Below are 24,208 nucleotides of genomic sequence, written 5' to 3'. Positions count from 1 at the left end.
TACAAGGCACTGGGGACCATGAGTAAGAAGTTATGAGTAACCAAAAGGTAGGGCAGGGAAAGAAAAAATACAGAAGAGCCAAGAGGAAATAAGAAACTTCATGCAAATAATGGGGGCATTAGAGTAAAGCATTAGAAAGTCTTACTATTAAAGGTATTAAAAAGTAAACCTGTTCCCATCTCTAAAGATATCCCATATCCTTATTAACCATACATTTCCAGTCTCCCTAAAGCCAAGGTATACTAGAGATCTTGCTCTTCCTGTGTGATTCCTTTCTCTTAGGATTACATATGGCTTTATAATGAGCCTCATGAATCTCCATTACTTGAAGGAACGTGAGTGAATCTGTGTTTCTTGTAACAGAAAGAGCCTAGCACAGTAAGAGCAAAGGAAACAAACTTGGTACAGGTCGAATGATAAAACTTATGATTAAAATTTTTAAAATTCTCCTACAGATGTTAAAAAATAATAAGCCTATTATAAACAAATGAACATTTGGCATATGAAATGTTTTGAAAATTCAAATTAAATGAACAGATTTCTTTTTTAAAATTGACAGAAATTACACAAGAAATAGAAAATCTGAATAATTCTATACCTATTGAAGAATTAAATCTGTAATTAAAAGCCCTTCCAAAAGAAAAACCCCAAACCCAGATAACTTCCCCACTGAATTCTTGTAAACATATAAGAAAGAAATAGCACCAATCTTACAAAAACTCTTCTAGAGAAGAGAACAAGAGGGAACTCTTCCCAAATCATTTCAGAAAGCCAACATAATCTTGACATCAAAACCTGACAAGAGCATTACAAGAAAAAAAAAATACAGGTCAGTTTCATCCATAAATATATAATATATGCAAGACTCCTTAATAAAATATTAATAAGACAATCCAAGGATATACAAACCATTTAGAATTTTTGAGGAATGTAAGGTTGGTTTAATATTCAAAAGCCAATCAATGTAATTCACCACATTAACAGAATACAGAAATCATGATGCTCTCCAATGATACACAGAAAGCATCTGATAAAATTCAATATCCATTCATTTAAAAAATTGCAGGAAAAGGAAATAAAAGGTATAAGAATTGGAAAGAAAATGATGAAATTATGAAACTGTCATTATTCCTACATAAAGGAATAATGACATACAGGAAAAACTGTGTTTCCAGAAAAATCTAAAGTAATCTATGAAAATTATTAGAATTGACAAATGAATTGAGCAAGAGCTCTGGGCATAAGTTCAGTATTCAAATGCCAACTTTATTTCTACATTTTAGCAACTATTAATTACAAATTTTAAAAATTTAATGATATAATTTACCATAGTATCAAAAGAAATCAAATACCTAGGAATAAACCTAACAAAATGACCAAGACTTCTAAAGAGAAAACTACAAAACATTATTGAAAGAAATTAAAGAAGGCCTAAGTAAATTAAAGAAAGCGCCACGTTCATAGACTAGAAGGCTCAATATTGTAATGCTACAATAATTAAACTGGTGTGATTCCGGCACAGACACAAATAGACCAGTGGAACAGAATACAGTCCAGAACAGACTGACATGTATACAGTTTCCTGACTTACAACAAAAGTGACACTGTAGCACAGTGGACAAAGGATGTTCCTTTTAATAACTAGTGCTGAGTCAAAAAGATATCCATATAGAAAAATTTTAAATCTTGATTTCTTAAGTTACATCATAAAAATCAATTCCAGGTGGATTATAGATTTGAAAGACAGGGAAAAACTATAAGGTTATTAGACAATAACATATGACCTTGGGGGTAGACGAAGATTTCATAAGCTGATCATGAATCACAATTAACTGTAAAGAAAAACGCTGAAAATTAGAGTACATTAAAATTAAGAACTTTTATTCATTAAAAGATGTAATTAAGAGAATGAAAAATTATGGAATAAAAGATATATGTACTATTTCCCAAAGACCTGAATACAGTATACATAATGAACTCCCACAAATCAAAAGAAAGACAACCTCAAGAAATATGGCTGAAAAAAATTTTTTTAAATGACAAGAGAGGGATTTCCCTGGCGGTCCAGTGGTAAAGAATCCATCCTGCAATGCAGGGGACGCAGGTTCGATCCCTGGTTGGAGAACTAAGGTCCCACATGCCATGGGGCAACTAAGCTCATGCGCCACAACTGCTGAGCTCGTTGAGCGCCTCAACCAGAGAGCCCTGCATGCCGCAAACTACAGAGCCCACGTGCTCTGGAGCCCATGTGCCACAACTACAGAGAGAAAACCTGCAAGCCACAACTAGACAGAAGCCCGTGTGCTGCAGTGCAAGATCCCACAGACCACAACAAAGACCTCGCAGTGCCACAACTAAAGACCCAATGCAGCCTAAGTGAATGAATGAATGAATGAAGTAATGAATTAATGAATGACAAGAGAAAAAACACAAATGGCCAGTAAGATGACATTCTACTTCAAATCATTAAGAAAATGTAAACCAAATCAGAGAGACCACATCATTTCACTAAATGGCTAAAGTTAAAACCAAAAACTGCCAGTATTAAGCTTTGGCAAAGATGCAAAACAACTAGAATTTTTATATACTGCTACTGGGGAAGTAAACTGAACACTAGTTTGGAAAACTGTTTGGCAGAATCTATTAAAGCTGAAAGTAAACATATCTGAACAATTCTGCTCTTAGGTACATGTCTAACAGAAATGTATACGATGTATATTAAAAAAAATGTAAAAGAATGTTCACAGTAATACTTTTCATAATAGTACTAAATTGGAAGTAACTCAAATGTTTATCAATAGAACAGAAAAGTTATCATGTATTTATACAATGAAATTCTCTATGAAAATGGAAATAAATAATACGCAAAAAATATGGATGAACTGTATAAAACCAATGTTGAATCAAAGAAGCCAGACACAAAGAGTATATATTGTATGTCTCTATTGATATAAGGCTCAAAAACAAGCAAAAATAACCAAAATTATTATTCTTTGGTAAAAGATATTAGGACAGTGATTAACTTTCAGGGGGGAGGTAGCTGCTGGGAGGCCCTCTCATACTCTACAAGTGGAGCTTTTAGAATGTGTTCATTTCCATTCTATTGTTCTACTTCTCAACCTGGTTTTGGGATACTTAAATGGGTACACTGTGAAAATTCACTAAGCTGTACACTTATGATTTGTGCATAATTCTGTATATTTCAATAAAGGTTATTTTAAAAAGGAAATGAATATATTCTCACAAATTAATCTACCAAGCAATACAATTCCAGAAGTTAATTTTGAAATTTCTTTGATAGATTAAAAACAAACAAAAAACAAAGGAAAGTCAATACAATTTTGAAGAACCACAATTGTGAGAGGAGACTTTGTAATAAAGCTATAGTAATTAAAAGTGCAATATTGCTTTAGGCACAGGTAAACATAGCAGTAACAGAAAGCCCGGACACAAACGTATACATGGCACTTGGTATTTTGCTTATTTTATAAATAAGCAAAAAAGATACCATGGTTCAATAAACAATGGTGGGACAATTGGGTATCCATATGATAACTGAGTTAGGCTTGAATCTCACAGAGTCCCTAAATCGAATCTAGATGGATGAAAGAAAGAAATGTGAAAAGCAAATCTTAAACTTTTAGAAGAAAACATGGGAGAACGACTTAATGACATGAAGGTAGAGAATGATTTACTGAACAAGACAGGAAAAGCAACACAAAAATATAAATCATACAGGAAAAGACTAATACATTTGATTAAATTTTTAAAACCGCTGTTAAAAGCAGTCATCAAACACAAAATGAAAAGGCATATAACAAAGAAGTAGTACTCCTACTTATTAATAATACCAAAACAATGGAAAAATGGGCAAAGGACATGAATATGATATTTATAAAAAAAAAAGAAACATGAAAGGCCAAAAACATGTTAATCAGGGAAAGGAAAATGAAATCAGCAGTATTTTTCAAGGGACCTATTCCTTACATTCATATGAAAAAATAAAGAAATATCCATAGTGAAAACTTTTGAAGGAATAATTTTAAGAAATAACTTTTTACTTTCATCATACCATCAAAAAGTTTAAAAGTCTGTTTACATAGCATGTTGGCAAGAATGTGGACAGGAATTTTGGAAATATTTACGCTTTAACTGATGTTAAAGAGTCCATATACTGGTACATATGACACAGCAATTCTTTTAGAAATCTAGGAAAATGCACAAGCGCTCAAAAAGACATTTATAAAGCTGTTCACTCTAATAACTGTTTGTATTCGTAATAGACAAAAAATAGAAATTGTCTGTCACTAGGAAAATGAAAAGATCTACTTTGTACAATTATTAAAACAATTATTTACAAGGTAGAATACAATAAGATAGGTTCAGTGGCACATATTTATGTAAATTTTAAGTATATACGAAAATATTTATATAGTATTAAGATACATCTAGGGCTTTCCTGGTGGCGCAGTGGTTGAGAGGCCGCCTGCCGATGCAGGGGACACGGGTTTGTGCCCCGGTCCGGGAAGATCCCACATGCCGTGGAGCGGCTGGACCTATGAGCCATGGCCGCTGAGCCTGCGCGTCCGGAGCCTGTTGCTCCGCAATGGGAGAGGCCACAGCAGTGAGAGGCCCGCGTACCGCAAAAAAAAAAAAAAGAAATTATAGGTGAATACTTTATAAAGATTGGTCAAAAAGATTAATATATAACCCAAGTTTATAAAGTATACAGAACTCACATTTCAAAAAGTCATTTGTACTCTCTGTAAAACTAGTCAGGGATATGTGACTGCCTTTCCTCTCTAGTTCCCAAGATGACATAGCAAGTACATACATGATCAAGGAATTTCACCTATTTAATGTGTTTATCTATCTTTTCGTGAGGATCATATGTATTTGAGGTACCACACATCAAAGGGTGTCAGATATGAAAGATACATTAAATCTATCTGGAAGACCAGTTTGGATGAGTAAGCGTTCTAACAGAATAGCCAGAAGCCAAAAGTTGGCAAAAAATCACTACCCACTCTGGAGCCTACTAAAGTTACTAGTAATGCACCCAACAGGACTGGCCTAGACAGTGCCCAAACCTGTGATAGCATCAAGCGAGATGCCATGCACAGAGCAAGTTCTCAAGAAACCACACATGGATGGGTGGATGGATGGATGAATGACAGGGAACAAAAGGTGAAGTATTGCACCAAGGGGACTGTTTCTGGATAGCATCTATTACTCTGATGAACCTTTGGAGAGGCTAGAATTTCATTCTTTAAAGTTTTTACCTTAGTATTGGCAATGTCTGGAAAGCATGTCATAAGATCTTAGTATTGTGTACTAAGAGTCAAAACACTGAATTTAAATCAGTAAGTTTTAAGATAGCTAATCAAGTTCCACATTTAATGCCATGTTCTTTGGGAGAAAAAAGAGGTAAAGATAAAAAAAAAAAGGTAAACTTCAAGGTATCATAAGAAAATCATAGACAACAAGTGCCAGGCACTGTGCTCAAGATTTTATATTCGTCATCTCATCCATTTCTCATAACAGTCTCATGGGGTAATACTAGTATCACTGTATTTTCATGTTACAGGTGAGGAAAGAAAGGCTTGGGGAAGCTAACTATTACCTTGCCCAGTAATGCAGAACTACTAAGTAGTAGAACTGGGATGCTAAGTGAAGACCACCCTGACAAATGTCTCAAAGGGAATCCCTACTCAATGACAAGAAATCACAGTCACCACTAAATGAGAGTGCTGCTCTAGCTCAGAGCCAGCATCCTTGGATTTCTCACTGGGTAAACTACAGCGATGATCAGTCAGAATATCCCTGAAGTCAGGAGATGCATAGCAGAAAAAAAAAAAAAAAGATAAAATTGTTCAATGTTAATTTCCAAGACTTGAGTATCACCTAATTTTCTGCAAAAACTGCTTTCTTCCTTGACAAGTACAGATGTTGACATCTATCCTTTAAAAAGAATCATGGTAGGGCTTCCCTGGTGGCGCAGTGATTGAGAGTCCGCCTGCCGATGCAGGGGACACGGGTTCGTGCCCCGGTCCGGGAGGATCCCGCATGCCGCGGAGCGGCTGGGCCCGTGAGCCATGGCCGCTGGGCCTGCGCGTCCGGAGCCTGTGCTCCGCAGTGGGAGAGGCCGCGGCAGTGAGAGGCCCGCGTACCGAGAAAAAAAAAAAAGGAATCATGGTAGAACTACTTTTATAATAGCTGCAGACTGCTGAAAAAGTTCAACGGTATCAAAGTGCTTTATTCCCTGAAAACGTCAATCAGTGGCACGTTACAGTAAGACACTCCTCAGTGAAAGCTTCGTCCAGACAAGCTCTCAGCCAAATCCCTGCACTTTTAACCCAAGGCAAACTCCAAACAGAAAGGGGGAGAATGAGGCTGGAGAGGAGTACAGGCTGTATGGTGAGATACCAAGATAAAAGTCCAAATCCTTCCAACATCTACATGCTTCCCAATTTACGTTCCACTGAGAGCTAGTTGTTACTCTGCCCAACCTTTCATTTTATAGATGAAGAAATCAAGACCCAGCGAGTATGGTGGCCTATCTGAGATGACAGTAAACTAACAGCAGAGCAGGATTTGAAATTACATCTCCCATCACAGTCAGGCACTTTCTCACTACACTCATGTACCAAAAAGTAGTACACGATAAGAATTTTTTAAAAAAGGAATAGAGAAAGTGCTAGAATAGAAAGAAATTATTTCTGGCCACAGTGATGGGGAAGGCTCTAAGGAGGCAGTAGCATATTTTGGGTCTTGAAGGCTGAGTAGTTCAATCACTGGAGATGAGTAAGAGATAGGAAAAGAGAAGAGGAACATTCTGCACAGGTCAGAACACTTTAAAAAGCAGTTATCCTTGACAAGAAAATTCATGAAGTGTTCCATATTTTTAATCTATGGTGAAGGAAGCAAGAATATACAATGGAGAAAAGACAGTCTCTTCAATAAATGGTGCTGAGAAAACTGAACAGCTACGTGTAAAAAAAAATGAAATTAGAACATTCTCTAACACCATACACAAAATAAACTCAAAATGGATTAAAGACCTATATGTAAGACCAGATACTATAAAACTCTTAGAGGAAAACATAGGCAGAACACTCTCTGACATAAATTGAAGAAAGATCTTTTTTTTTTTTTTTGCGGTACGCGGGCCTCTCACTGTTGTGGCCTCTCCCGTTGCGGAGCACAGGCTCCGGACGCGCAGGCTCAGCGGCCATGGCTCACGGGCCTAGCTGCTCCGCGGCATGTGGGATCTTCCTGGACCGGGGCACGAACCCGCGTCCCCTGCATCGGCAGGTGGACTCTCAACCACTGCGCCACCAGGGAAGCCCGAAAGATCTTTTTTGATCCACCTCTGAGTGAACGAAATTAAAAACAAAAATAAATGAATGGGACCTAATAAAAGCTTTTGCACAGCAAAGGAAATCATCAACAAAACAAAAAGAAAACGCAGAGAATGGGAGAAAATATTTGCAAACGAAGCAACTGACAAGGGATTTATCTCCAAAATATACAAAGAGCTCATGCAGCTCAATATCAAAAAAAAACCAACCCAATCAAAAAGTGGGTGGAAGATCTAAACAGACATTTCTCCAAAGAAGACATACAGATGGCCAAGAGGCACATGAAAAGATGCTCAACATCACTAATCATTAGAGAAATGCAAATCAAAACTACAATGAGGTATGACTTCACACTGTTCAGAATGACCATCATCAAAAAATCTACAAACAATGGAGAGGGTGTGGAGAAAAGGGAACCCTCTTGCACTGTTGGTGGGAATGTAAATTGATACAGCCACTATGGAGAACAGTATGGAGGTTCCTTAAAAAACTAAAAATAGAGCTACCATATGATCCAGCAATCCCATTCCTGGGCATATATCCAGAGGAAACCATAATTGAAAAGGATGCATGCACCCCAATGTTCATTGCAGCACCATTTACAATAGCCAGGACATGGAAGCAACCTAAATGTCCATCAACGGAGGAATGGATAAAGAAGATGTGGTACATATATACAATGGAATATTACTCAGCCATAAAAAGGAAAGAAATTGGGTCATTTGTAGAGATGTGGATGGACCTAGAGACTGTCAGAGTGAAGTAAGTCAGAAAGAGAAAAACAAATATCATATGATATCACTTATATGTGGAATCTAAAGAAATGGTACAAATGAACCTATTTTCAAAACAGAAGTTGAGTCACAGATGTAGAAAATAAACTTGTGGTTCCCAGTGGGGGAAGGGGGGCAATAAATTGGGAGACTGGGATTGACATATACACACTACTATATATAGAATAGATAAATAATAAGAACCTACATGCAAGAAGGAAGAGATATGGGAACATATGTATATGTCTAACTGATTCACTTTGTTATAAAGCAGAAACGAACACACCATTGTAAAGCAATTATACTCCAATAAAGATGTTAAAAAAAAAGAACCTACATATACACACTACTATATATAGAATAAATAATAATAATAAGAAGAAGAACCTAGCAAGGGAGCTCTATTCAATTCTCTGAAAGGACCTGTATGGAAATAGAATCTAGAAGAGTGGATATATGTGTGTGTATAACTGACTCACTTTGCTGTACAGCAGAAACTAACACAACATTAGTTAATCCACTATACACCAATAAAAAAAAATTAATTAAAAAAAAGAGTTTTAAAAAAACTGTTGATTTAGAAAAAAAAAAAAAAAAAAGCAGTTTATCCAGGAAGAAAGGAGCACGAGAAGACAGAAATGATAGAAAATAACATTCAAATGCCATTAATATTTCCTCCAATCATTAACAATATATGATGATAATGCTATGTGAAAAACACATTTATAGTGATTCTCACTGAGGATAAACTGGAGACTGGCAGAAAGACTCTTGTACAACCAAAGCTGTAAGAAAGATCCACAGAGAGAATCAAAAACAAGGATACAAATGAACTTATTTACAAAACAGAAATAGACTCATAGATGCAGAAAACAAACTTATAGTTCCAAAGGGGAAGGGGTGGTGGGGATAAATTGGGAATTTGGGATTAACAAATACACATTATTATATATAAAATACATAAAAAACAAGGACCTACTGTATAGCACAGGGAACTATTTTCAGTATCTTCTAATAACCTTTTACAAAAAATAATCCAAAAAAGAATATATATACATATACGTATATATATATAACTGAATCACTTTGCTGTATACGTGAAACACTGTAAATCAACTACATTACAATAAAAAATATTGTTTTAAACAAAAATAAATAAACAAAAAGAAAGATCCACAAAGAATCAGGTAGGAAGGGAAGAGAAGCGATCAGGTCAGGACCTATGCCCCTGGGAAAGGACATAGAAGAGAAGGGGGATCCTTCCTGGGGAGTGAGCGGTTCAGGCCACATATTGGGCGCCCCAGCCCTGGGGTCCAACACAGGGAAGAAGAGTCTCCTTAGCTGGTTAGAAAGCCAGTGGGACTAACAGGAAGGCTGAAAGAAACCTAGACAACGTTCCCGAAGAGTGCACACAAACTTCCTTACTCTTGAAACAAGGTGCAGAAAGCAAGTTGAAACTACACTGGACTCTGGAAGGTTTCCTGCGACCACTCCAGCACATGCCCTAGTCTGAACCAAGCACCCGCTCAGGCCCCACCTGCTTTGTGACACAGCTCCATGCTAGGGTGAGCGCTGCTGCAGCTGAGGAGAATGTTCACTTGCAAGGGACTGCCAGCCCAGACCCGGAATGGCATCTGAATGGGGCAAGAGCAGCCGTTACTGGTGCTGACAGAAACAGCACATCAGAAGTGGTCCTGGGCTTTGACTGTGGCCAGGACCAACACAGCCCGTGCCCAGATCTAGGCCAAGTGCCCACAATGGCCCTGCCTGCTCTACGGCGCAGTTCCACACTAGGGTGAGAGCTGCAGCAGCCGAGGGGAGTGCTCAGTTGTAAAGCAAAAAGGCGGCTCAGACTGGGAACAGCATCTGAACAGGGCAGGGGCAGCCATTACTGGCACTTACAGAGGCAGCACACCAGAAGCAGTCTCAGGATCTGACAGTGGCTGAGGCCAACAGCCCGCACCCAGACTCTCTTGCTCCAGCACTGCTCCCTTCTGGGGCGAGGGTACTGGTGCCGGGAGTGGGGAGAGCAAGAGCACACACTTTGAGGGAATGGAGCCAGCTTGGACCCAACTCTCAGGGCTTCTGCTCCTGCACCTTGGGACCTGTCCCTGCCCCCAGTAGGGTGGTGTTGGCCACAGAGCAGAGGAGAAGCTCCAGCTCTCACTTGGCTCTGGCCCTGGGCCTTCCACCTCCAATCCCATTGCCTACCAAGGTGATGGCTTCTAGCACACCCTGGGGAAAGATGTGACTCATGCTCACGTGAGATCTAGCTCTCCCACCAAAGGCACTGGGCACATTCAGATTATATAAGGTCACTGCCACACAAGGATACCCCTTCAAGACCACAACAGGTAACTGTTTCACCTAATTTCACACAGACAGAGAAAGTTAAGTAAAATAATAAGACAAAGGAATTTGTTTCAATCAAAAGAACAAGAGAAAACCTCTGAAAAAACAACTAAGGAAACAGAAATAAGTAATTTGCCAGATAAAGAATTTAAAGCATTAGTAATAAGCATGCTAACTGAATTAGGCAAAAGAATAGAGGAACAGTGTGAATTGTAACAAGGACCAAGAAAGTATAAAAAAGAACCAGTCAGAACTTAAGAATAACTGAAATGAAAAACATACTAGAAGGAATTAATAGCAGACTAGGTGATACAGAAGAATGCACAACTGATTTGGAAGATAGAATAATGGAAATCACCCAATCAGAAGAACAAAAAGAAAAACAAATTTAAAAACTGAGAACTGTTTAAGGGACTTCTAAGACAACATCAAGCGAACCAACATTTGCATTATAGGGGTCCCAGAAGGAGAAGAGAGAGAAAAAGGGGTCAAAAGTATATTTGATCAAATTATGGCTGAAAACTTCCTGAACCTGAAGAATGAAACAGATAATCAGGTATAGGAAGCACAGAGACTCCCAAACAAGATGAACCCAAATAGACCCACACTAAGATATACCATAATTAAAATGGCAAAAGTTAAAGAGAGAATTCTAAAGTCATCAAGAGAAAAACAGTCATATATAAGGGAACCCTCATAACGTTATCAGCTGATTTTTCTGCAGAAAGTTTGCAGGCCAGAAGGGAGTGGTATGATATTTTTAAAGTGCTGAAAAAGAAAAACCTGCAAACTAGGATAACCTACCTAGCAAGATTATCATTTAGAACTGAAGGAGAGAGAAAGAACTTCTCAGACAAGCAAAAACTAAGAGTTTATCAATACTAAACCTACCCTAAAAGAACTGTTCAAAGGTCTTCTCTAAGTGGAAGAGACTATAACATGAAGTAAGTATCTATAGAGAAGGAAAATCCCAGTAGTAAAGGCAAATATATGGCAAAAGCTGAGGATCAACCACTCAAATAAGTTAGTATGAGATTAAAAGACAAAAAATTGTAGAAGGAACTATAACTACAATGAACAACCGTAAAGGGATAAACATGAAAATGTAAAATATGACATCAAAAACACAAAATGTGGGAGAGGGGATATATAGCTGTTAGGCTAACTGATGCCATCTCGGGCCCTTAGAGTCTCTCCTGTCCTTCCACTGACACTACCCAGGACTGTACTATGCAGTAAATCACTCCTCTGTCGTTAAGGGCTTTGAGTTAACAGATATTGTTTAATAATAATTAGGATCAGGTGGCCTCTATGCTCTGTTAGTCCCCAAACAATGATGAAAACCTTCACTGATGTATTCCTAGTGCCCACAAGACTAGTTACCCATTCATAAATTTAATTTAGGAATGCACATTCTGTTTCCAAACACCTATCCCCCACACCCTAGGTCAATTATAAAATTGTCTCAATGGTCCCTCGGCAGTGCAGACTGCACCTACGAATGCCTCCGTATCACTGTCTCCTCAATCCCAATTGCACCCTGTGAGTAAGTTACCCTATAATAAACTGACACATTGATTATATGGGGCTGCCTGCCTCATCGTTTGGTCTCAGGATGCCTTCTCAGTTGGGTGGGACTTTTTTTTTTTTTTTTTTGCGGTATGCGGGCCTCTCACTGTTGTGGCCTCTCCCGTAGTGGAGCACAGGCTCCGGACGCACAGGCTCAGTGGCCATGGCTCACGGGCCCAGCCGCTCTGCAGCATGTGGGATCTTCCCGGACCGGGGCACGAACCCGTGTCCCCTGCATCGACAGGAGGACTCTCAACCACTGCGCCACCAGGGAAGCCCTGGGTGGGACTTTTCATTCCCACTGTCCTCTAACAGGGGAGTAAAAAATTGTTCAAACACATCTTTTAGAATGTGTTTGAACTTAAATGACTACCAATTTAAAACAAGTAGATATAGTTATAGGTCAACATAAATAAATCCCAAGGTAACCACAAATCAAAAACCTACAATAAGTAAACAAAAACTAGAGAGAAAAGAACACAAGCATACCACAAAGAAAAATCATCAAGCCAAAAGGGAAGCAACTAAAATAATAAAAGAACAGAGAAGAACTACAAAAACAACCAGAAAACAAGTAACAAAATGGCAATGCCAATAAGTACATACCTATCAATAATCAATTTAAATGTCAATGAACTAAATGCTCCAGTCAAAAGACATAGTGTGGCTACTGAGATTTTTTTAAAAAGGACCCATCTATATGCTGCCTACAGGAGACTTACTTCAGAGCTAAAGAAACACACAGACTGAAAGTCAGGTTGGGAAGAAGGTATTTCATGCTAATAGAACAACAAGAAAGTGGAGGTAGCAATATTTATATCAGACAAAACAGACTCTAAAACAATGTCTATAACAAAACACACAAAAAAGGGCATTATATAGTGATAAAGGAATCAATACAAGAAGAGGCTATAATACTCACTAACATATATGAACCTAATAGAGGAGCACCTAAGTATATAAAGCAAATACTAACAGACATAAAAGGAGAAATTGACAATAATATAATAATAGTAGGGAACCTTAACACCCACTTACATGGATGCACAGATCATTCAGACAGAAAATCAATTAGGAAACAGTGGTCTCCAATGACACATTAGACCAGCTGTCTACAGGACATTCTATGCAAAAACAGTAGAATACACATTCTTTTCAACTGCACATGGAATGTTCTCATGCTAGGCCATAAAATAAGCCTCAACAAACTTAAGAGGGTAGAAATTATATCAAGCATTTCTCAATGACAACCATATGAAACTAAAAATCAATTATAGGAAGAAAAATGGGAGAAACACAAACACACAGAGACTAAACAACATGCTACTAAGACACCAATGGATCAATGAAGGAATCAAAGAGGTAATCAGAAAATACCTTGAGACAAATGAAAATGGAAATGCAACACTCCAAAATCTATAGGATGTAGCAAGAGCAGCTACAAGAGGTATGTTTATGGCAATACACACCTACCTCAAGAAACAAGAAAAATGTTACAGAAACAAGCTAACCTACCATCTAAAGGAATTAGAAAAAGAAGAACAAAGGTCAAAGCCACAAGAAGGAAGGAAATAATACAGATCAGAGAGGAAATGAATAAAATAGAGACAACCACCCTCCCCAAAATAGAAAAGAACAATGAAACCAAGAGCTGATTTTTTGAAAAGATAAACAAAATTGATAAACCTCATTAAGGAAAAAAAAGAGAGAAGGCCCAAATAAATAAGAAGAGAAATAATAATTGATATCACAGAGATACAAAAAATCATAGGAGAATACTATGAAGAGTTATATGCCAACAAAATGGACAACCTAGAAGAAACGGACAAATTTCTGGAAGGAGACAACCTTCCAAACTGAATCAAGAAGAAATCTGAACAAATGATCACTAGGAGTGAAATTGAACATATAATTACTGGTAGTGAAATTGAATTTGTAATTTAAAAAACCTCTCAGTGAACAAAAGTCCAGACCAGATGGCTTCAAAGGGGAATTCTACCAAACATACACAGAAGAGCAAATACCTATCTTTCTCAAACTATTCCAAAAAAAACTGAAGATGACAGAACACTCCCAAATTCATTCTATGAGGCCACCATTACCCTGATACCAAAATCAAAGACACTACAAAAAAAGAAAAGAAAATTATAGGCCAATATCTAAGATGAATATAGATGCAAAAATCCTCAATAAAATATTAGCAAACCAAACCCAACAATATATAAAAAGGGTCATATACCATGATCAAGTTGGATTTATTTCAGGGGCTTAAGGATGAATCAATATTCACAAAATCAATGTGATATACCACATTAACAAAAGGAAGGATAAAAATCACATGATCATCTCAAAAGACACAAAAAAAGCATTTGACAAAATCCATTCATGATAAAAAACTCTCAAAGTAGGTATATAGGGAACATATCTCAACATAATAAAGGCCATATATGATAAACCCACAGCTAACATTATACTCAACAGTGAAAAGCTAAAAGCTTACCCTCTAAAATCAGGAACAAGACAAGGATGCCAATTCTCACCACTTCTATTTAACATAATATTGGAAGACCAAGCCACAGCAATCACACAAGAAAAACAAATAGAAGGCATCCAAATTGGAAGAAAATAAGTAAAACTGTCACTATTTGCAGATGACATAATACTATACATAGAAAACCCTAAAGTCTCCACCAAAAAACTATTAAAACTAATAAATGAATTCAGTAAAGTTGCAAGATACAGGACTAATATAAACAAATCAGTTGCTTTTCTATACACCAACAGTGAATTATCAGAAAGAGAAAAGCAAGAAAACAATCCATTTAACATCGCATCAAAAAGAAAAAAAATAACGAGTAATAAACCTAACCAAGTGAAAGACCTATACTCTGAAATCTATAAAACATTAATGAAGGAAAATGAAGGTGATACAAAGAAATGGAAAGATATCCCGTGTTCATGGACTGGAAAAAATATTGTTAAAATGTCCATAATACCCAAAGCAATCTGCAGATTTAATGCAATTCCTATCAAAATACCCATGACATTTTTCACAGAACTAGAACAAATAACGTTAAAATTTATATGGAACCATAAAAGACCCCTAGTTGCCAAAGCAATCTTGACAAAAGAGAACAAAGCTGGAGGTATCACCCTCCCAGACTTCAGACAATACTACAAAGCTACAGTAATCAACACAGCATGGTACTGGCACAAAAACAGACACAAAGATCAATGGAACAGAGTGGAGAGCACTGAAATAAACCCACACACTAATGATCAATTAATTTACAACAAAGGAGACAAGAATATACAATGGAGAAAAGACAATCTCTTCAATAGGTGGTGCTGGGAAAACTGAACAACTACATTTAAAAGAATGAAATTGTAACACTTTATGACAACATATATAAAAATAAACTCAAAATGGATTAAAGATCTGAAATCATAAAACTCCATAAATCATAGCAGTATTTTTGGGGATCAGTTTCCTAAGGCAAAAGAAACAGAAGCCAAAAGAAACAAATGGGACCTAATTAAACCTAAAAGCTTTTGCACAGCACAGAAAGCCATCAACAAAACAAAAAGACAACCTACTGAATGGGAGAAAATATTTACAAATGATATGATCAATAAGGAATTAATATACAAAATATATAAACAACTCAGCATCAAAAACACAAACCACCGCATTAAAAATTGGGCAGAAGACCTGAATAGACAGTTTTCCAAAGAAGATATACAGATGGCCAACAGGCACATGAAAAGATGCTCAACATCACTAATCATTAGAGAAATGCAAATCAAAACTACAATGAGATATCACCTCACAGCTGTCAGAATGGCTACCATCAAAAAGTCTACAAATAAAAAATATTGGTGAGGATGCTGAAAAAGGCAACCCATTTACACTGTTGGTGGGAGTGTAAATTGGTGTAGTCACTATGGAAAATAGTATGGAGGTTCCTCAAAAAACTAAAAATAAAACTACCATATGATCCAGCAATTCCACTGCTGGGTATGCATCTGAAGAAAACAAAAAAACACTAATTTGAAAAGATTCATGCACCACAATGTTCACAGCAGCATTATTTACAATAGCCCAGATATGGAAGAGACCTAAGTGTCCATCAACAGATGAATGGATAAAGAAGATGTGGTACATATATATAAAATGGAATAACACTAAGCCGTAAAAAAGAATGAAATTCTGCCATTCATAACAATGTAGATGGACCTAGAGAGTATTACACTTAGAAAAATAAGTCAGACAAAGACAAATATTTTATGTTACCACTTACATGTGGAATCTAAAAAGTAAAGCAAACGAAGGAATATAATAGAATAGAAATTGACTCACAGATATAGAGAACAAACTAGTGGTTACCAGTGGGGAGAGGGAACAGGGGAATGGCAAGATAGGTGTAGGGAATTAGGAGATACAAATTACTATGTGTAAAATAAATAAGCTACAAGGCTATATTGTATAGCACAGGGAAATATAGCTATTATTTTGTAACAACTTTAAATGGAGAATAATCTATAAAAATACTGAATCAATATATTGTACACCTGAAATTAATAAAATACTGTAAGTCAACTAAACTTCAATTAAAAAGAAAACACATTTATAGCAGAATCATGAGAATAATCTGGCCATAGAATTAAATTAAGCTTACAACTCAAACATATTTTATGGTATGCATTATTGTTGCTCTGCTTTGTCATTAGGTACAAAGTCAACAGGGTATGCACATTATTGTAATCACTCTTACTTTTAACATTTATATAGACAAAACAAGCATTTCTGGGAGTATTTGTTCTGGGAGAAGAGAAGAAATGGAAAGTTTGTGGTCTTTGCTCTCCTCCCACACTACCTCAACTTGACTAGTTTCAAGTATCATTCGTGTAACAAATATGTGAGCTCCTACTATGTGCCCACATAGTAGTAGGTTCTAAGGCACCTTCTTGATCTCAGGGTAAGAAACTGTGACCAGGATTCTAGTGACCATCCTGCCCCACTCTAGAATACTTGGGCTGTGGATTTCCCTTGGGTGACAGAGATCCACAGGGTTCGAGCACTTCCTGGGAATCTTCCTGCTGTGCGTATTTGACTCATTTTCCTCCCTCTTACAAATTTAGAAGCCACCAACCACACTTTTCCCTTTCTCCCTCCCAAAAGGTAAAGTTATATTATTTATATTAAAAAAAAAAAACCACGAACTAAAAACTCCACCTTGGACTGCTATAAAAAAATCCATCCATTACGAAGTCATTTGGTTTAAAAAGTAAACAATCCTGAGACTGCTGTGGGTTATGGTGGCGTTTCCCAAGCAGTACTGAGACAGGCTGGGACCTGGGACCCTTTGCTCCAGTGCTTGCACCTGGACAAACGTCTCCTCGAGAAACAAAATACAAAGAAACTGTGTGAGACTAAAAACAACTGCATGAATGCGCAGTTGGGGTAAATTTTGGATAACAACATACAAAGAGACCAAAAACCGAACTGCCACTTCTGAAGAGCCAGGAGCAAAAGCAGGGTACTGAGCATGCCCCCTGCATACAGCACCACCAAAGGGGTGGGCGAACCCCCTAAGCCACTCTCCAGCCCATCCCTTGGACACACCCCCTACCCTCACCCCATATAAGGAACCAGCTTGGCCTCCCTGAGTGAGCCAGAGAACCTGTTGCTTGTTCTCGCTCCTCCTTGCTGAGGCAGGGGTCCCAATAAAGCCTTGCCTGAATTTCTTGTTTGGCCTCTTATCAATTTCTATTGATTAAGGAGGCTAAGAACCCTGGTTGGTAACAGTATGTTTTGGCAAACTGTCTTGGTCTGCTTCACAGGTTACAGGTGTTCCAAGATGCTGACCCTCAAAGTGGCAGGTGGAGCTGGGGCAGTCAGAGCTCCCAGGACAACCTCCTTTTGCTCTGAGCAACCTTTTCCTTCTCGTTTTATGCCAGTGTACCAGCACTAGCATCATTTTATTGGTGTGCTGCGAAGTGAAAAAGGTTGGAAAGCACTGGCTTGCCTTAGTACACTTTCATGTTTTGGGAAATAGTTCAAGACTATTCAACTTAACCCCTGGCAGTCAACTCCCCTTTCTGGGCCTTGGTTTACTCACAAGTATGAAGAGGTGGTTACACTAAATGATCCCTAATGTCCCTTTCTAGTTCTACAGTATAATTACTGTGTAAGTTGTGAACTTCCCATATAACATCCTGAAAAATAACATTTTGTGAAGAAGAAAAAAGCACAGATTTGGAGTAAGACTTGGAGACTGCTCAAGACTTCAAGTTAATCCTTATTTAACAAATCTGATTAGATGCCTGCTACGTGCCAGAGAGCCGTGATTGACAGTAGGATTATAACTAAAGCAGAGAAGCAAAGTCCCTGTTCTCTTCAAGCTTATAATCCACTGGGAACCACAAACCAAAAAAAGGCAATTACAATTTAGTGGCATAAAGACTAAACTGGGGAGAAATACAGAGTGTTGTGGGTATGTGACAGGGGTACCCATCCCAGCTTTGGTAGGGAAGCTTTAGTGCGGGATGTGACACCAGGACCAGACTTAAAGAAAAGCAGGAGCTGGAGGGCATGTGGGGTGGGAGGTGGGTGTGTGGGAGGTGGGTGCGGACGGTGTGGGGGAAGATGACATTCTAGGCAGAGGGAAGACCATCTGCCAAGTCCCTTAGTGGTGCAGTACGTTGGGAACTATACGACTGGAATTTTAAGCATTAATTCAAATAAGGGAGTGATATGACAGGTTAGGAAAAGCCCTGTGGCTGCAGAGTGGAGAATAAACTGGAGGTGGGCAGATTCGGTGGCTGCTAAGTCTACAAATACTCAGATTATGTAATGAGTCAGGGAAGGGAACCAAAAAGGGAGGGTTTAAAAGCGTATTCCTTTCAATTATGCTTGCAGAAGTCAAACAAGGTTTCCTAGAAGAGGAGGCAGAGCCAGGTCTTAAAGGATAAAAAGGAATATACACCTTGTTTTTTAAAATTTTTTGTATTTCTATTTTTTTTGATGTTCAGATGAAACAATAACTGAATGCTAAAAATTAGGTAGGGATATATTTAAAAGATACTTGAAAAATTCTGTTCAGCTAAACCCACTTTCAGTGAAATGACTCCTCTATGCCATGCCTGAGAGGGTTTTTTCTTCAGCCTTCTTTACATTTTTATACAATCTCCCTGAGTGACAGACCCAGAATTTAAACTCCCTGTACATGCATCGTGATGATTCTTAAATCCCTAACTCCAGCTCAGCCCTCTCTCCTGGCTTTTATATCCACCTTCACCTTGGGATCTCCACCAAATGTCCCACAAGCACCTCAAAGTCACAGTTCCTTTCTATTTGATTCTTTGTTATATTCCTGCCAGAAAATCCAATGTAGCAGGTTAAAAAAAAAATGTCAGTTTGTTTATTGACCATTCGGATATCCTGTACTTTGAAATGCCTGTTGAAGTCTGTTGCCAATTTCTCTACTGGATAATCCGTTAGTTCCCTCATAGCCTTTATAAGTACTCCATCAGTGTTAATTTAATTGGATCTACCTCCCACCAAATTAGAGCGGTATCGTGTCTCTTCTTTGTAAGCCTGAAATCAAGCACAATATTGACACAAAGTAACTGTGTCAAAATCTGTAAGAATAAAATATTCATAAAACAATGCTAGTAAAAAATTCATAAATCAATGCAAGATTGTGAAATGTGAAAAAAAATGAGTATTCTTAAAACCGGTTGAGGAAAAGCAGGCAGTAAGTTGGCTTGTTTAGAAGCATTACAATGAGTTCATATAATACAGAATCCAGAAAAGTATAATTACATGTGCAAAAGACCATTTCTTAAAATTACATGACTATCAAAAGCAACGATGCCACCTGACTTTCAGGAAATTATTTTCAGAGTGTATTTTATAATTAACACCTATAAAATATTTAAAATTGAGTTTTACATAGTAAGTTCTTTTTCAACAGTATCCCTATATAGAAATTTATACCCTGCAAAAAAGAATGCACTTCACCATAGCAACAGTTCTATATCAACTCCTACTCAAGTTAGAAAAAGCATATGTAAAAGAAATGAATATTCTGGAATATTCTGAGGTGCTTGCTGGAATAAATCACTCCACTTATTTTGTAAAAATTTAAAAGTAAGAGTTCAACGTTTCTTTGAAACATTCCTGTAATTAGGCTAATTTAGTTTCTCAAATCTTGCTTTTTTAAATAGTGTAATACGTTACTTAAAAGAGGGGGAAAAAAAGAATAAAAAAAGGAAAAAACAAATTCAATGTCAAGAATAACATACTTGATTGGTGTTTTGGGGGATGAGAATAACAACAGGAAATGATGTTTCAAGTGATTTATAAGTAAACCAAGGTACTATATGGTACAACTCTATTACTTTCTCAAGAAAAGTAACACCCTACTGGTATTATGGAAACTGAAAAAGAAATTCTTATGTTCACAGAGACTTCCTGTAATAAGTACTTCCAAGTACTTATTAACTTGGTTTGATAAATTAAGTAACTTACAAATTCCCTAATGAGAATAAACATGTTTACAGACACTGGGGATCTGGTTATGTACTCCTACAAGTCTTTGGATGATATTGCCAACGAAAAATTGCCACTTGCCATCTGCCTCTACAAGGACTAAGTCACAAACCACTGTAACCGCTGACCTTCAACACATCCTGGAAGGATTTCAGGGTGGAGATCAGGAATAAGGCACTCTGTGCTCTGGGAAAAACTGGCAGAACAGGCCTTCAGATAGTTAGATGTTTTCAGGAGGACATTTTGAGCCCAATTCTTGCATCTCCTCATATCTAGAAAAGCACTAAAATCATTAACAGTGACATCTGCTCCTCGTGACTAGCAGCAAGCCTCCGCGAAAACGTGTACTTCACCACACACACCCCCTTCACTAAAGTCATATGTAACACTGACCTTTCCCCCCACCTCTTTGGAGCAGTTTCTCAGAGCTATCTGAAATGCTGTCTCCCAGGCTATAGTCCTCATTTTGTCCCACATAAAACTCAACTCACAACTCTCACACTGTGCATGCATTTTTTTAGTCGGCAATATCAGAATGTATCGTTAAACTTGATGTAATTTGAAGCATTTCCTTTCACTCACCACCCTTGTGGTCAACCAAATTCACCAGGCTCATATCTCTGTCACCCTTGCTCACAGCCCAAGATGGAATACTCTGTGATATTCCCAACTCCCTTGCTCTCCTGGGCTTCCTTTCTCTGATCTAATTTCCAACTGCTCCCCTACATTTCAATTTTCTCACTATCCTCTGAAAAATTCCCCAATAGTTCTATGTTTCTAACTTCCTTGCTTAACATTTCCTTCATACGCTGACTTAGACTGAAAGCTGGCTGTTATTCCCCTGCAGTCCTCTCATTTCAAGGATGAGCTTTTTGCCACATCCTGTCACATGTATCTCAGGGTTCAAACGTTCTCCCATATCTGCTTCCTCAGGGCTTTACCATCTCTGCTTGTCTTCACCACAGGCATCTACATCTACCTCCAGGTCACCAGTCTCCATCCCTCGCAATCTCTGACACCTGGACCACCTTCACCTTCCACTACAAATCCTGTTGTTTTAGATGATTTCAATGTGCATATGGTTGCCTTTTTCTCAAATGCTGTTCCCTGATCTCCTCATCTCCGAAGACCTTCTCCACTTCCGCTACTCACCTTCCATGGCCATACCTAGAATCTTGCCCTCACCCAGAACACTACCTCTGAAATCTTGAAGTCAGGCATCTCATTCTCTGATACAATCTCTCTCACTTAACTATTCCCTACATATTAATTCTTTCATCTCATCACCAGATAATTTTCCTCTGTGCTGACAAAGACTCCCTCCTTGACTAAATTCTAGTCAGGCTCCTCTGAGCCCTCTTCTTGACTAGGCCCCAACCTTGGCCTATAACAACTGCAACCCTCTCAGCACAAATGACTTCACTTACCCTCCCCACTAAGAGACCAGAACAAAAGCCAGCAGAGCTTCTAACTGCTCAAGGCTGCATTCTTGGGATGACCCCAGTCCCCCTTAAAGTGCCTGCCTACAAAAGCACAACACTGCCAAGAGAGAATTTGTACTTGTTCCAGCCAAAACGTGGTGATAGGCAGATAGACCCCGAACCTTCTCTTAGAGCAGTTACTTCAGAAAGCTTGCAATTATAAATCCTTTCTCTGCCCCTCTAAGAGGTAAATCTTCTACCACCTAGAGCTGCGTGAAATGCAAACATTGAAATGCAAACATTCATTGAAATGCAAACATTCATGGAGATAACTCTCACTGTCCTTCTCAGTCCCTGTGGGAGGGTATTAGCAACAGTTGCCAGTTAATAAACGCAGAAGGGTCTCACACTAACCAAACCCCTTTCTCAATTTTTCTGTTCCCACTTCCTTGAACCTGCCCACACCCACCACTCCTCCCTACTCCCTCATTTTCCCTTTAAGACACCCAGTCACCTCTGTACAAACTGAAGTTGAATTCAGTTCAAGCTGGACTCTTTTCCCTATGCAATAATATTACTGAATAAAACCACCCTTGCCACTTTAATTAGTGTGAGGTAGTATACAGCTCTGTTTATCTTTGACAATGTAATTCTATGTAACACACTAACACACACACACACACACATACACACAGAGTTCACTTTTTTCCCCAGCTTTAATCATTCTCTTGCTAGTATTCTCAATCCTTTAGGGAAAAAAAAAAATCTAAATTCCTTAACATGGCTTTAAACAAATTGGCCTCTTCCTTATTTCTGACACTTTTTTCTTTACACTCTATGTCCCAACCTTCCTCAACATCTTTCAGTTCCCTGAACCCACCCTGCCTCACTCCCAGACTCTACCATGCTGGTTTCTGACCTGGAATACTCCTCTCCATTTTCCTGGCCTGCAGTGACTCACTCTCTTCAGTCAGTATTTCATCCCTGGGAAACTTCGCAAATGCTCCCCCTACATTGGGTTAGGTCAACCTACTACGTGCTCCATGACACCTGGTCTCCTGTACCCTAGCCTGACCAAGCTGTATTGTAATAAACTATCTTCTCTGCTAGACCACCAGCTCTCTAAGGGCAGGGGTATTTCTGTCTTGCTTCCCACTCTCTGTCCTAATACTCTGCTTCACTACCTGGGGCTAAATAGGAACTCAGTCAGTATGTGTTAAATGAATCAGTCAGTATGTGTTAAATCACATACTGACATACAAATAGGAAATCAGTCAGTATGTGTTAAAAATGAAATTTTAAATCATTAATGTAGTATAAGAGAACTCTAGCCCATATAACAAAAATTCTTATCATTGAAATCAGCTGAAGCATCTGTGATTTTTTAACAGAATGTTTGAAAACAGTAGAGCACAAGACAAAGCCTATACTATACACCAACAGGAATCTGCAAAACCATGGCATGATTCTACCCCATTAGCATCTGCGAGCATTTATAAATATAAAATATTTTCCCTGGATTACCAAGGATAACTAATTAAGGCTAATCCTTTAGTTGCTAAATTGTTCCCTCTATAGATAAGTCTTTCATTGGAAATAGCACTGATTCCATATTTGGTGGTGAATATAAAACTACAGCCAAGGATTAGTTGATTTAAAGCCTAAGGTAAAACTTATGTAAATTTTTAAAACATTATTTGGTATTTAAAAGTTTGAGATTAGTGTTATCATCTTTCACTTATTTTTGGCCATGATGTGGTACTTACCAACAAATTTGTACTATTGGGAACATACTGGCCCTGTTCTCCCAGCAGCACGTCAATCACAGGGTGCCGGCCATTTTTTATTATGATTTTCCTTTCTTCTTGTAGAGTTGGTCTGCGAAAAGAAGCATGTTTCAATTTACAAGGCAAGGAAACAGGCTTTAAAAAAATCTCTAAGAGCATGAAAATTTTTGTGGCCAGTCTGTCAGACACACAACAAAACCTTAAACATGGACTTTAAGAACATATGTTCAGAATGTCTTTGAGTATAAAACTTAAATTTCAACTGCAGAATCAGAATTGGAAAGACAATTATAATTATAGTGCTCTGAAGCACAAACTTTAGCAGAGTCTTACGATAGCTCCGTAACTACCTTTATGAGATCCTTTTTATTTTTCTACTATTCTCTAA

The 24,208-nt window shown here is 38.0% G+C and overlaps 1 protein-coding gene across 2 annotated transcripts in view; it reads right to left on the bottom strand.

The window, feature by feature from the left end:
* MSH3 (mutS homolog 3) overlaps positions 1-24,208 on the bottom strand; it is a 180,909-nt gene that overhangs the window by 35,091 nt on the left and 121,610 nt on the right. For both annotated transcript variants that reach the window (XM_082650995.1, XM_082650996.1), the window contains exon 19: positions 23,800-23,911. In XM_082650995.1, the coding sequence (XP_082507121.1) occupies positions 23,800-23,911 (112 nt within the window). The remainder of the gene's footprint in view (positions 1-23,799; positions 23,912-24,208) is intronic.

Source organism: Grampus griseus (genome assembly GCF_964374135.1).
Source record: "Grampus griseus genome assembly, chromosome: 3".
Taxonomy (NCBI): domain Eukaryota; kingdom Metazoa; phylum Chordata; class Mammalia; order Artiodactyla; family Delphinidae; genus Grampus; species Grampus griseus.
This window is presented reverse-complemented; position numbering and strand designations above follow the sequence as displayed.